This window comes from Enoplosus armatus, chromosome 12, assembly GCF_043641665.1.
Source record: "Enoplosus armatus isolate fEnoArm2 chromosome 12, fEnoArm2.hap1, whole genome shotgun sequence".
Classification (NCBI taxonomy): domain Eukaryota; kingdom Metazoa; phylum Chordata; class Actinopteri; order Centrarchiformes; family Enoplosidae; genus Enoplosus; species Enoplosus armatus.
The window spans coordinates 19,671,475-19,686,098 of record NC_092191.1 but is presented as its reverse complement, the minus strand read 5'-3'; the positions used below and the strand labels follow the sequence as shown (position 1 = coordinate 19,686,098).

Here is a 14,624-nt window from a genome sequence, read left to right as displayed (position 1 = left end):
AGTGGACTGTAGAGGATTGTGGTGATTCAGAGTTGAGTCGAGGTTTAGATCAGGTTCCAGTTTGTGTACAGGCCTCCAGAAAAGGGATACAAACAGTTCCTTTGCAGCTGTTCCTCCAGTAAATGAAGAGAACAAAAACAAACAGCAACACTTGTCATCACGCAGTGTAAATGTTTGTGCTGGAGAAATCATGCCGAGACACTGTACCCCGCTGCAGATCCCAGAGTTGGGTCCCAGGGACCTCCAGGGACCCTTGGAGGTGGCACACAGTGGAGAAACATGTCATTGTTACCTCATCCTGTGATTGCTGTTTGGATCAGATGATTTACTCCCCTCCCGCCGCTGCTCCCGAGGAAATTAACAATTATGTGACAGGAATACACGGAAGCAGCCTCCTGTGTCCGTGATTTACTGATATCAGATGTTATTTAAACGGGTGGTGGCCTCGCGTGTCTCTGTTTGAGATATGAGAAGTTCAGAAGCCCACGCTGCAGTCGGCCGGGGCTCGGCGGGGAGGGACCTTGTGGACACTGCGCAACAAGTCCGAGGGCGCAAGGAAGCGGGTGATGAGAGCGGAGGGCGGCGCGGCGCGCTGTAGCTCCGACAGGAGACGGGTTTTCAAGTGGATGTTTTCTTTTTCCCCTCGACCACACATTTCATCCACGCCGCCGCTCGGGGAGGATGTGTCGCAGTAAAGTTGGTCCGGACTTTGAAAGCGCGCCGTTGGAAGTTTTCCCCTGCGCATGCCGAAGCGCGCAAAACAGACCGTAGGGAGTTATTATGACGCCGCCGATGTTTCGCTTCTGTGTGTCGGGTTCAATCGCAGAAGTAGCGCGGAAAGTTTCCAGCCTGCTGGGAGCGCAGCAGGTGACCGGCGACGCAGGAGAATTTGGACCGTCAGCTGGGTCTCAGGCTGGACTTTAATGTCACTGCGGGCGATGTGAAATGGTCCCGACTCGTCTCAGAAGCTGGGAGGACATAACTTGACCGGAGCGCGTATTTGAAAGAACTCCCGAGTCCACCATGAGGGCGCTGAGCTTGCTGTGCGTAATGGTCGGGCTGTGGGAGTCGAGCCTGAGCAACAGAAACTGTCCGGACCTGATCGTTGACAGCTGTCACTGCTCGGCGGAGAGGTCCAAGGAGCTGAGCAGGCAGCACGTCCGGGTCAAGGTCGTGTGTGACGATGTGGACTTGATGGACACCCTGCAGCCCAGCTTCTTACCCAACAGAACCGTTTCCCTGTGAGTAGGTTTCACTAACAGGTTCACACCACTGCCAGCACCTCTCTGAACAGACACAGATTTAGAGGTGGGGGGAGTGGGGGGGCAGTGTGTGTCCCAGGGACCCTATACCAAACTTTGGACATTTTTCATTTTGTATTGGATTTGTAGGAAATAATGATAGTGAGAAGTCAGAAGTTAACTTTTTTTTCTGAAATTGGGATACTGGGGGGCCTCAAAGCCCCCTAAAGGCCCTTAAGTCCCAGTTAGGGGACCTGAATGCATGGGCAAGAGCATTAAGTGTTATAAATTGATTCAACAAGGTTAAACAGCTTTGACACGATTCATCAGAAAGTCTTTCATCCAGGGTAAATGAGCTTTAGAGGGGAAACCAACAAACTGCAGCTTAAACTCTACAGAAGTATTATAGGTGCATACTGATGGCCATAGATTAAAACATCAAGGTCGCTTAACTCCAAAACTTATTCCATATCATAGAAGTAGTGCAATAACAGCAAAGAAACACATGAAATAGATGAGATGACCATCTAACTGAACTTCATTGTGTTATGGATACTGATAGAAATTAGTCCCATAATCATATTGACAGAAAATGAACTGGCAACAATTCTGAGAATTGATTCCTTGTTTAAGTCATTTAATCCAGAAAAAAAAAATCCAAGCGAGTCCCATGTTTACTGATTCCAGCCTCTCATCAACGTGAAGATTTACTGCTTTTCTATGTTGCATATCATTTAAAATGGAATATATCTTATCTTTGGACTGTTGGTGAGACAAAATAAGACATTCAGAGATGCCGCCGTGGGCTCTCGGACCAAACTAAACAGCAAATCGGGAAAAAAAAGAATCAAGAGGTCTGTGATGCAAAATTATTATCATTATAACCTTTTATTTAATCAGATCGTCTCCTCGAGATCAATATCTCCTCTGCAAGACAACCTGATTACAGCAGAGGAGATCAGACCCACAGCCACAACCATCACACACATCTTTAAAAGTTCAAATCCATCCAACGGGGTGAGATGTTGAAGTTTTGAAGTCCTTTGTACGTCATTCTGTCTATATGGAGCAAAGCTCTGGCAGGCGGTCTTCCCAAGTTCAGTACGTACTGGTGGGGCTAGAAGAGTCAGCCGGTCCTGGGATCTGCTCTGATCAACAGAAAGTTTGACATTTGAGAAGAGGTGTGATACACGGAGGCAGCTTTAGTAAGAGACGTCTCTGACTTTAAATGATAGAGTGCACTTGCTTTTTGGACCCTCAGCGGTCCCCAGAACCACTGTCCCTGCCTAAGCCACATCCCGGCCTCGCCTGTCTCGCGTGGCTACCCTCGCCACCTCTGCATAAGTCCTTTGCCTTTCTCCGTGTCTCTTTGGGGACATCATTTGCATTGTATTCAAAGTTATTGAAAAATTAGATTTTGCGCTTCGACTGTGAGAAACCTCCCTTAGTATTCATCAGTTGCCTCTCTTTTAGATGAAATAGCACTTCAAACACTCGAGGGGTTGATAACTTTCCCTGCACGCCCCCCTCCCCCCCCCCTCTCTCTCTCTGTCTGCAGGTGCACAGATTGACTGCTAGATTAATAGACTGTTTTATTCTTGGAAACTTGAGGTCTGCCTTCGGAGTGTAAAAGCAAATACTAAATGTAAAGGCCCTCGACAAGCTACAGCCGACCACTCATTCTGAACTAAGAGCGCGGTTGATTAATGGCAGCACTTTGCTTACTGCAATTTATTTGGAGTGGTGTTTGCTTCCATGTAGCTGCTTTTGTTCCTTTATGCGGAGAATGGTTAAAGGCTTTGTTTTGTTCCCAGCCTTCATCACAGTGGGGCTGTTTTGTAGCGTGCAGGTAACGAAGTTAGATTTTTAAAGTGGTCTTCGGAGATAAATCACGCTAAGGCTCGGAAATATCCTGTAAGCGTCAAACTGACAGGATGCCGCCGGAAGCACCTCTCCCACGGATTGACGCCTTCTCCTCAGTTCACTGGTGAAATTTGAGGTTGTGTGTACGCCGTGTTGTGATTGGACCATAACAAATAAGCCTATTCCTCAGTCAGTCCTAAATCCTACAGCCCAGCTCTGGCCGGCCAGGAAGCAGTTTTCCTGCGTTAGGAAATGTGACCTTTGTCAGGCCCAAGTGGCCTCCCTGCTCGCTCTTTTGTTTAGATGTGCTGTGCAAATAAACAGATATATCAAGGGAAGTATGCACATACCGATCTCCCCCCTGTAGACTGCCCAACAAATCTCCCAAATGTCTCCCCCCGCGTGCTCTCCTTATTTTCTCCTGATCTCCCCACCTACGTGGACTCTGAGCTCCTTGCAGAGCCATTTCCTCAATGAGAGCTCCAGCACAGTGTGTCACGTTCAAGTACACCAACAGCAGATCCGCATGCCACCTCTTATTAAAGGCATAGATTGGGCTTTGTTGCTTTTTCTTTTTGCCTTTTTTATTATTGTGTCTATAAAATGTTTATGAGGAACAAACCCTGCAATAATGCAGCGCCTTGCAAATAGCAAAGAAAAACAAGTTAACAAGCAAAATGAAAGAACATTAGCATAAATCAGAGAGGTGGAAATTAACTGTATGCACGAGTGTGACAGTAACTCTCCGTGCAGCACAACGCCCTCGATTAACACCTCCAACTGTTTTCCTTATCGTCCAGCCTGACAGCTCTGTTGACCTTGGGACCTATCTGATATACTGGTTTCAGTCTCTCTGCAGAGACTAGCAGCTGGAATTGTAGCTGACACCTGTCTCAGGCAGTGCTCACCGCTTGTCCAGGGGAGGGGGAGGGACAGATTGTGGAAGAGACAAGGGGATAGAGTGAAGACGGGAGATAGACAGAGAGGCAGTGAAAGAGCCATAAGAGGAAATGGAGGGAGTGACAGAGAGGACGCTGGGAGAGCTGGGATGGGAAGTGTTTGGTAAAAACGCCACTTGATAGCTGAGGCCGGTCGAGATGATGTGACTGCCGCAAAGGGATTGTTTGGACGGGGGAAGGCTGCTTGTTGCACGGTAACAGCTGATCGTCACTGAGCCTCTTCACTGCATGCAAAGAGAAACACACTGTGCATTTACATAACTGACAACTTGTAAAGTTCTTACAAAGTTCTCATGAAGAACTACAACTGCTGCCGTTTCCCCTCCTGCGGAGCTGTCGTGTTGCACCCAGGCCTGGTCGCACCGTTTGCATGTTATTCTGACCACTTATACTTGTACCTGCTGAGTGTAGTTAGCCCGATGTGTGGGGCTTTAATTGACTTTAACCCCCCCCCCACACACACACACACACACAATTCTCTAATGGTTGCAGACCCAGAACTTTCCAGGAGCATTAAAAATGTGAGTGCAACAAACAGCAGCGTAGACTTTGGCACCTGGTTTTGATTATTGTTAGTTTTAGTCTTGAGACGAGCAGCTTAAACGTTGGATAATATTATTGCTGTAATATTCCTTTAGTTGACATCAAGCAGAGGATTTAGATGGCTGGTTCCTACCAATAGTCTCTGAGCACGAAAGATAGCTAAATGCAAATCTATGTGACTTTCAGCTCACTGCTTTGGTTTTCGGGTCTACGATTTCACTTTTTTTTTTCCCACTCTCATAGTACTCTATGCATAGGCAGCTGTTTTTTTTTTTTTTAGCAAACGGCTCCTAAAACCTACTGTACTCTACCTGCTCAGCACCAAACAGCAGACAGGACACAGTTGGCGACTAGCTGGTGAACATAGTGGAGCATTTAGCAGCTAAAGAGTCAGTTATTTCCCACAGGAGTTGGTGGAGACCAAAGACGGAGCTAAAAGAGAGTATTAGACTGAGACATTCATCAGGTTGCCTGAGATGTGACTCCAAATTAATGTTGTTCTGTGTCTGCTGGATGTGTAAAGAGGCACGTATTTGTTTGCTGTATCTACTTAAAAGGTAATAATATGCAAGTGCTGTTTTTGCAGCTTGCTTCTGCTGGCAGAAAAACCAAAACCGTTATTGCGTGAATCCCTTGCTAATGTTAGCTCACCTTTGTCCAACTGTCATTGCGACTGCAACTGCCTGCCTGGTTTTTAGTGGGACTGCGCGTACGTTTAAGCCATCGGCAGGGACAAGCCAATCGGCTGAATCAGAAGAGATGCTTTTGGGGAGCTAAGGATCAGTTTTTGCAGTCAGGAGTTTCAGTGTGCGATTCTGGAGAAGCATGCAAGACAAAAGTCTGCATCAAAACATGAATTTGTTCATTCGTCTGTCGTTTCCATCATCGCTAAAGCTTTTGCTGATGAAACCTGTAAAACATTTTGTCATAGTTTTCATCTTCAAAGGTTAATTTTGACTTTGTTTTAGTTTTGTTTTCTGCTTGGGAAAAAAAAAAAAAGACGATGGTCAAGAAATATTTTTCGTCAAAGTTTTCGTCGCCAAAACGACCTAAAACAAAACACCAGTTATTATCAGCTTATGATATTTTTTTAGATTTTCACTTAACTGTTGCAGCGCTGCAGGAGAGATAAAATGTTTTGGAGTTAGGGCACTCTCAGCTGCTGGAAGTGATCCCCTTCTGGATTTGTGCACGTTCTCTGATGGAACCGCACTAAGCCCCTCCAAAGCCCTGGTTCTCTCCTGCTCGAAGGGTCATTTGGTCTGGGCCGGAGCCAAAGCTGGAGGTGTTTGGCACAAAGCAGCCTGCTCTGTGGGCCCTCATCATCATCATCATCATCATCATCCTTTCAGAGACAGACAGGAGGGGCTGTTTGCGGTGTCTAGAGGGAAGCGATCAGGACGGGGCTCCGAACTACTACAAGAAGACGTCAGTCATCGCACCAGTGTGGAGGACGACCCAGGAGGCACCACAGGAAGCTGGGTTGTGAAATAGCTGGTGGGTTTGAAATAATACGCGACTACGCTGGCGGTGGACAGTCTGTGATATCTTCTATGGCGTGATCAAAGCCAGAGGTTAGCGTTGATCTGTGTGCATCTTCGCGAACAAACGCGGCATGTCAGAACACAGTTCATTGTCTTGTTTCTTTTCCTAAAAGTGGCTCCTCTGCATACTCTTATTTTTTTGGTATCTCTATAAATATAGTTCTGTGTACTCTTTTTCTCGCCTCCTCTCCTATCCACTCCCTCTCTCTTATTTTCCCTCGCTGTTATTCCTCGGGGGCTTCTTTTCTCGTCTGCCGAGGTGCTGTTTGTGCTCTACCCTCTTCAGAGTTCTGAGTACTTCTACATGAATATTTCATTGACGTGCGCACATAGCCCGTCCATATTTTCCTGTGCATTACCTCACTGACAGACCCTGGGAGCGCACACAGCAGCATGCAGGCATTCGGGAGCGTAAAATGCTTTAGATGATATGTCACACATATACATAGAGAGCTGGCTGCTAATCTGAAGAGACGGGACCAAAATGACCCCGATAAAATATTTTGTATCTAACATCTCACGCTGCGAGTCATGCCAATCCCTCGCTCTCTCTCTCTCCGGCCCACTGTTCGCTTCTCTCGCCCTTATCTCCAGTGATATGGCAGATTTATAAAAAAAAAAGGTTCATCTTTAGATGAGTGCTCTCTCCAATATCAGTCGTCTGAGCCCCAGAGGGTGTAATACTTTTAGATCCGCGGCACTTTCCCCTCTAAAGCCAACAACACTTGCCCCTTGTGCTATCTGTGCGCTCAAGAAGCGTGAGGTCAGGGCCGATCCGTAATGTTGCTGCGTGTTAGAAGGTGCCCGTCTCCTTAATAAGTAGCTATTGATTCATCTCTTTACCGGCAAAGGCTTCGTATTTTGTCAAGGTTTCTCCCAGGCGTCTGTGGACGTTTATTGATACATCACTCAGAGATTGTGCAGGTCCACTGGCCTTCAGATTGGCTGTCTGAAAAGCTCTGTAACTAACGTTCATGTGGCGTGCTTTCTTTAAAGAAACGGCTGATCAGTTTTGCTTCAGACAATAATGATTCCTCTGACCTCTGAGAGTTCATGACTGCCGGGGGAGCGAGAAGTCTGTGAAGTGCGCTATGGCCTTGAAAAACCAAGAATGTGTCGAAACCCAGACTTACCATCTAAAAATATTAGGTAAAGATAAATACAGTCTCTGCCAAGGATACTTCTCTGCTTTGCTATCCCTGCCTCCTCCCTACACCGCTGAGTAAATACTGAAGTAACTTAAAGGGTCATAAATTTGAGAGCAGAGGAGGCCAACTTAGGAGCTTGTTGTCCTTTCCCTGTTTCCTGACTCATTGTGAAACAAGGTGATTAAAACCCTGATGCGTGTTGCTTTTGTCGCAGGGTGTGATCACAGTGGGGAGCACTATTAGCTCTCCTGCTCGTCTCACAGGAGCCTTGGCAGGCCTTTATCAGCGCTTTGTGCTGGTGTGTGTGTGTGTGTGTATATACTGTGTTTTGTAGGGAGTCGCTGTGTATGGGCATGGGTGTCTATGTGGAGTCTTGGCATGTGTCAGCTTGTATATTTGTCACCTCATCCACACGTTGCTCAGCTCAGTCAATGCACGTCCCTGATGTTATGTGGTCGTGTGACATGACGGTGAGCTGAATAGTTTCAGATTGCTCAGGACTCCAGCCAAGAAATGATAGGTAGCTGTAGGGTTTTGAGATGTCCTACTTCTCACCTCTTTCTCTTTAGGACAGTCCGCTGATGATTCATGGCCTAGCTTATTGGGAGCCTCTATCTCATATTGCTGGTAGTGCTGGTGACAGAAACAGTTGTAGGGTTAGTAGGATTTTATTGAATCCACGGTTGAATCCGCTTTTGAATCTCTTGTCGAATCCATTTAGGTCTACCTTTCAGCACTTGGAAGTAACTCGCATTTTTACGAACTGAACTCAAAGATTCAGATGAGATGTGAAATCACCTTTTGTGAACTGAAAGGCACGGTTCTGGGTGTTTTGCCGACCAGGATCTAAGATGAAACCAGCAACTGGACCCCAACCCTATTCAGGTCTGCATTTCCACTTTCTGATATCAAAAAGAGCGCCTTTTGCGCCATGAAGACATTCAGCAGTGTAAAGGTTGGTCGATCTTCGGAGAAATAATGTCTTTTATTAACGTAGCAATGCTACATGTGTCTCATCTTTAGCGTCAAAATGTTACACTCATAACATTTCTATGACGTGATCTATGAGGTGATTCCTGATTCAAATAAATCTCACTCCTTTGGCACATGCGTGCATTTGTACCATTAAAACGTTTTAGTCTGTATTGTGAAGGGCAGACGCAGATGTGCTCTGTTAGTACGTACATCTGTAGGTAACCCCTGAGGCAATGTCTGTTTCCCCTCCAAGGTCAATGTTAGTAGATATGAAATACGTTATTTTGGTTAGCTGTGTCCAGTAACTCGATCTTCTAAAATAACAGGGGGCTCGGCTGTTTTGAAGAGAAGTGGCTAGAAACCTCGAGGCCGGCGGATCCGCATGTTTGTAATAGTTCACATTGTGATCTTTACTCCACTTGGTCCTCATGATTGGTGTGCTGGATGGCGTCCGCCAAAGCTATTTTTGATTCTGTCCTCCTGTAATAATATAGTCGGATGTCTCTGGTGCATGGCAGCCCGGCTAGTTTCCAGAGCGATGACTTTTTAGTTGGACCTCACAGAAATATCCCAGCTGTGGCGTGGAGGGAGAGAGAAAGCCAGGGCTCCTGTTTCAGGGGAGAATAGATATGGATCTCGCTCGCTGTGTTTAATCACTCCTACTGTGGCCTCATGGCCTAAGGACTGAAGCAGACTTTCATTTTGGAATCATGAGATTCAGAGTTGCAGCTGTAGATTATTTTCATTCTCAATGAATTTGTTGATTACTTTGCCTCTGAAAGAAAATAATGAAAAATGCCCCTCAACTGCCCAGAGCCTCAGGTGAAGTCTTCAGATTGCTGGTTTTGTCCGAGCAATTGTCCAGATGTTTTAGTTTTTTTAGTTTACTATCATATAAGACCAAGAAATGGAGCAAATCATCACATTTGAGAAGCTGGCATTTTTATTTGAGGACTTTCATGATAATAAAGGATCGAAATAGTAATAATAATAAATAATAGACTAAAGTCTAAAGTCTAAACAGACTTTTGAATATGTTCATCTGACATAATGGGAATGAGTAACAATCTATTCAACTACATCAACTTTGCAACGTTACAAGTTTGAGCTCACGAAAAGCCAAATTCACACACAAAAAAAATGCTCTTTGTAAAATGAGAGAATTACAAGATTTACAAGATATGAACTCATGGTCAAAAGTCTTTTATGCATACTGCACACGTCTGTGGCTGCGGCTGGCACTGACACACAGCAGGCAACCCATTCACTGCAGCCCACTGAGACAATACTGAATCGGTGCCCTCCTCCCTCATTGAGAGCAGCTCATCCGCAGAGAACATAAATGATAATGTAAATAGAGAGTTGGACAGACGCTCCAGAAGTTTGTCATGGGCTGTTTACATAATGTTCAATTCTGTTTTTCCTGTGATTTCCTGGACGTTACGCAGAAGCCTGAGATAGGCATGCAGAGGTCGGCAAGCAGATGCACACACAATAACACACACACACGCAGCACAGGACAGGACAGCACAGGACAGCACAGGACACGCTTGAGTTTGCACAAACAGAGGCCGCCTGTCCCTGAGTGGGATGTCCGTCCACAGAGGGAGGTGTAGCGGTCTGGGGAACAGAAGGGAGACATGGGACAAAACACAGTGACAGCATTGGTATCCCATGATCTCAGTGTTGACTACCTTCACTTCATCACACCAGCCATGTGTGGCTTCGAAAAAAGGAGCTGCTGCACTTTGTCAGCACATGAAGTGATGCTGTTTTAGAGCATCTCATGGAAATAAAGGAGAAAATCTCCACTTGGCCCCTGAAACTGAAACTATTATGAGAGGCTTTGGTTATTTTTCAATAAATCTGTGTGTGAAACATTGCGAAATTGACCCGCTCAGTCTTCCAAGTAGTTTCTCACCATGTCCAGTTGACTCCATGCTGGCTTAGCCTATATCTGCTGCAATTTTCTGCTCCCGCAGAGCTTTGTGTCAAGATGAATCCAAACTGACAGAACCCCAGTTGGATATTGATGTCTGGATCAACAACAATAAAAATCCATATGAATTGTTGCTTACACACTTTTGCCTCCCTAAATGGCTCTCTATAAACTCATGGTCCGTTCCCACACAGCTCAGGTATTCTGATTGATTTGTGGGAAAAGAGAGAGGTATTTTGCACTCCCGCTTGCTTAACCCAGCCTCCGAAGAGCGATTGTACTACAGAAACTGTAACTAGCCACGGCAGGCCAGTCAAGCCTTGGATTCCTCCACAATGCCGAAACGGTTTACATTGGGCTGTAATAATAGCGTTACGAGGTATTTAAAGAGGAATTGATTTAAGCGTGCGTTTGCCTGCTCTACGCTGCAAGCATTAGCATGTCCGGCTAACTACATATATAGGCTTTTCACACTGGCAAGTGGGCTAACCCAGACTTTAGCCTAGGGCTCGCTGGCCCTGCTCCGGATAAAATCCACGGCCATCGACTTGCTTTTGTCCACGTCTACGAATTTCGAGTGGTCAGTCTGCCCATGTTATCACCTTGACAGGCGTAGCAATAGTAACCAAGGGAGGACCTAGTGATCAGTCAGTTATATCATCTAATGCTATCCCACGTATCACCTATGGTGTGATATGCATTTGGTATAGACTATGCTGATTTAGTCCTGCGCTTTCTAAGCACTATCTTTTCTATTCTGGCTGATTTGGCCACCGGTTCTTTACAAATATGTTTAATTCTGAAATAGTTGAGATGTGATATTCCCGGGAAGTTTGCTTCTGAGGCAGACCCAAATGTAAATAATATCTTGGATGTTGACATGAATCTGCTGACAGACGTTTGTGTCCATCCTGGCCTTTCGCTGAGAGGGGACTTCCTATGTTCAAATCCTGCCTTTCCTGCCAAGACAACAGTTATCGCTCTGGGGAGAGAGAGAGGTACTTTCCCCACAGAATATGCGTAAGCAAGCGTGTTGAATTAGGTAACAAAATAAACTGGCACAAATGAAACATGTAGTCTTGGTTCACAAATGTCTCACAGTGTTTCTTCTCTCACAATTTTCGTACATTCTTCTGACCAAATGTTTAGTTCTTTTTGTGAGCTTACGACTAGTTTGCATGTCTGTTTGTGCAGTGTGTGGGCCTTCGCCGTGACATTTTCAGTGTACACAGTTTCGCTCTGCTCTGCCCCTCGCAGTTTGGCCAGCAATTTGCCGGTTCAGCACAATGCATTGTGGGATCCCACTGCTTAATCCTGGGGTTAAAATTGAGCATACGTTCCCTGCAGCCGTAACGAGTGCTCTGTCGTCACAGAGGAGACTGGTGACACATCCCAATTACCCCTCTCCCCCTAAACCTGGCCAATCACTCCCAGGGCCTTGTTAAAGGAAGATGGGAAGGTGGTGGAGGAGGGTGACAGAGGGGTCTGACCTTGTGCACGTGTGTGTGTGTGTGTGTGTGTGTGTGTGTGTGTGTGGTCATATGCTGACAGGAGATACGCAAACATCACACATGCAAAGCAGCTCTCTGGCCAGTGGATCACATGGGCATGCACAAACCCACAGCGTCACAGACACAGAGCAGCCCTGCAGCGGATGATTTAAGAGCCGGCCCGGAGCAATCAATATTTGAGCAGATATGAAATCTAGAAATGCCGTCTGAGGTGTATTTAAAATGATGTGAGTCTGGGCTGTAGAATAAGTGCAATATAAATCGTTAGCCGCTCGCCCTGTTGTACTGTAGCTTACAGCTTTGTCTGAAATGTGTGTTTGTGTGTGTGTGTGTGTGTGTGTGTGGGTGGATGAAGAGAGGGAGAGCAGGTTGAACTTTAAAACAACAAACCTAAGACGAGAAACCTGAAACTAGAAAAGGTTGGACTAAAGCAAAATGGACTATCAAATTAAAATGAAAAAGCTATTTTGGGCCAAGCCTTCAGTGAATTTAAAAGCTGCTGGTTTCATATTTGAAGTATGTCAATATTCATGATTATGTAGTCAACGACAATCATAGTTAAACCTGCATTCATTTTTTTTTTTGGAGGGTGCAACAAGCTCCAAACACAACACTGACATGTTGTCACCTTTATGAAGTTGAGATGGCAAAACATATGCTTATTGACACATCCAGCCGGAGCAATATTAGCATTCACTTGAAGTAGCTACACCACAAATCCACAAAGTCCAATATCCGTAGATAGATCAATTCTTTAGCTAAATGCTCCAGTATGTTTACCAGCTAGTTGCTAACTTTGTCCTCCGTCTGTTTGTCTGTTTGATGCTGGGCCACGTACAAGTGAGTGTTTGTAGTTTTTAGCTCAAAACAAGCTTCTGAGTGTGCTGAGGCTGAATGAAAACAGTAGAGTTGTGAAACCTAAACCTATTTCTTAACTGAACCCCCCCCCCCCCCCCACTTCAAAACTTCAAACCAGTGAGAAGAGCTCACACAGAGCAGCGCAGACTGTCAGGTGGAACTGGTCGAACTTTGGCAGGAAATATTGTGATCATGGAGAAGCCCATCACCCATAGTGAGGGGCTGATTTAGAAAATATATTTCAGGGCTTTTAAACTTTATGACTGCACTGAGGCTGTGTTCCCTCTTTCTGTTTTATTTCATTTCTTCTTTTTGTATTCATTATTCGCCTTTTGTAAAGTCTTTTGAATTGTTTGACGAACCTCACTCCCCTTGCTTATAACCACACAGAAACATTCCGTAATTCTCACGTGGCGCGCTGCACCACCTGCACTGTCATGCTGTATTGCTGTGTTTCCTGCAGTAACTGGCTCTAAGGTGCTTAAGTCTTAGTGTGGTGAGGTTATACTGGACAAACATAGTGGAAGTTATTAGCTGGGTGGATGAGTAGACTTGATCCCGTGTCTGAAATGTCTCTTGCACTCGGCCTTATGCGGTCTAACAAGTCACTGTGGGATTTTTTTCTGTACTGTGTGTGTGTTTGTCTGTGTGTGTGTGTGTGTGTGTTTTAGTGTTGTTACACTTCCTTTTAAATTCACATTTTGTCATTCTCATTTCTACAAGATTTAGGTCTTATGTTAAAGTTAACCACAGAGCACTGAGGATTAAGGCAGTAGGAGTTAGCAAATAACTAAAGTCAACAGAAAGACCTCACAAGTATAGCATTATAAGTGTATTGTGTGTGTGTGTGTGTGTGTGTGTGTTTATGTGATTGTATTCTTGCCTGTGTTTTCACCCTGGTGTGTTAAGGTTTGAGGGGAAGCTCAAGGCCCAGTGTGTCGAATAATGTGACAAGACTTTGAGTGTGTGTGTGTGTGTGTGTGAGTGTGTACACACTCGGCAGGAAGTCCTGTCCAAGCACTACTTTTCTTTTCTCGCCAGACAAATGCATCACCTGAAGAGCATATAGTTCCTCATTTCACTGTTTAGCGCTGACATAATTCATAAAAAAAAAATTTCAGTGACGGCTGTCACTGAAAAAAATCCAAACGGAGGCGCTGCATCGCCTCTGAATATTAATTCATCACTTAGAGATCCCTGTGGTGCGTTTCATTGATTTGTTTGCTGTTGTAATGTGAGCAATGGATGATTGAATTGTGCTGAACCGGCGTTTCTTCAAGCCTTTCTATTAGGCCGATATTTTGACATGGAGGAGTGGAGGACGGGGGCTGGGTTGGATCATTACCCATCTTAACCACAAACGGTCGTAAACAAGGCAGAAACGTGGCCGGGATGAGCAATTCGCAGCCGCAATCTTCATCTGACATAAATCCTTATCTCTCGCCAACATATTGACAGTCAGAGGATAAACAATTTATCAGCCATTTGAATAAGTAATTTCCCGCAGCTCTTCGTTTTGTGAGATTTACGCATGTGCCTCCCTTCGCTCTGTATGCTCACCTCGTCTTCTCTCCCTCATATCGTTTGCCCCTAAACAGAAACCTGAGTACCAACAAGATCTCCCTGCTGAGGAATGGCTCCTTCTATGGCTTGGCTGCCCTGGAAAAACTGTGAGTACTTAAATCAAGCTCTCTTTACTGTATTGTCCTCCCCACAGTCTGTTATCACAGGAGCCGTGTTGCTCTGTAGCAGGGAAAACACAAAAAACAAAAATTAGGGGGGGGGGGGGGGGGGGGGGGGCATGGTGTGAATTAGGAGATCCTTGTCAGGGTTTACCCTGCGGGAGACTTGCCAATGGTTTGTCACCTTGCAGCCCTCGTGCTTAACCTCAGTTGCCACAGTAAATGTCTTAAAAGTGCTAATATATAGCATTTAAAGGCCTAATGCAGTGCAAGATCAGGGAGCTTTGACAGATACACTGACTGAGTCCATGTGGATGAGCCCCACATCATATGCAACGTCCCGAGGGCCATATGCGCGCAG

The 14,624-nt window shown here is 45.5% G+C and overlaps 1 protein-coding gene across 1 annotated transcript in view; it reads left to right on the top strand.

Moving 5' to 3' along the window:
* Positions 1-1,023: 1,023 nt before the first annotated feature.
* The window catches only part of LOC139294195 (adhesion G protein-coupled receptor A3), a 139,967-nt gene continuing 126,366 nt past the window's right edge, over positions 1,024-14,624 (top strand). Inside the window, exons 1-2 of the mRNA XM_070916025.1 lie at positions 1,024-1,241; positions 14,180-14,251. Of these exons, the coding sequence (XP_070772126.1) occupies positions 1,024-1,241; positions 14,180-14,251 (290 nt within the window). The remainder of the gene's footprint in view (positions 1,242-14,179; positions 14,252-14,624) is intronic.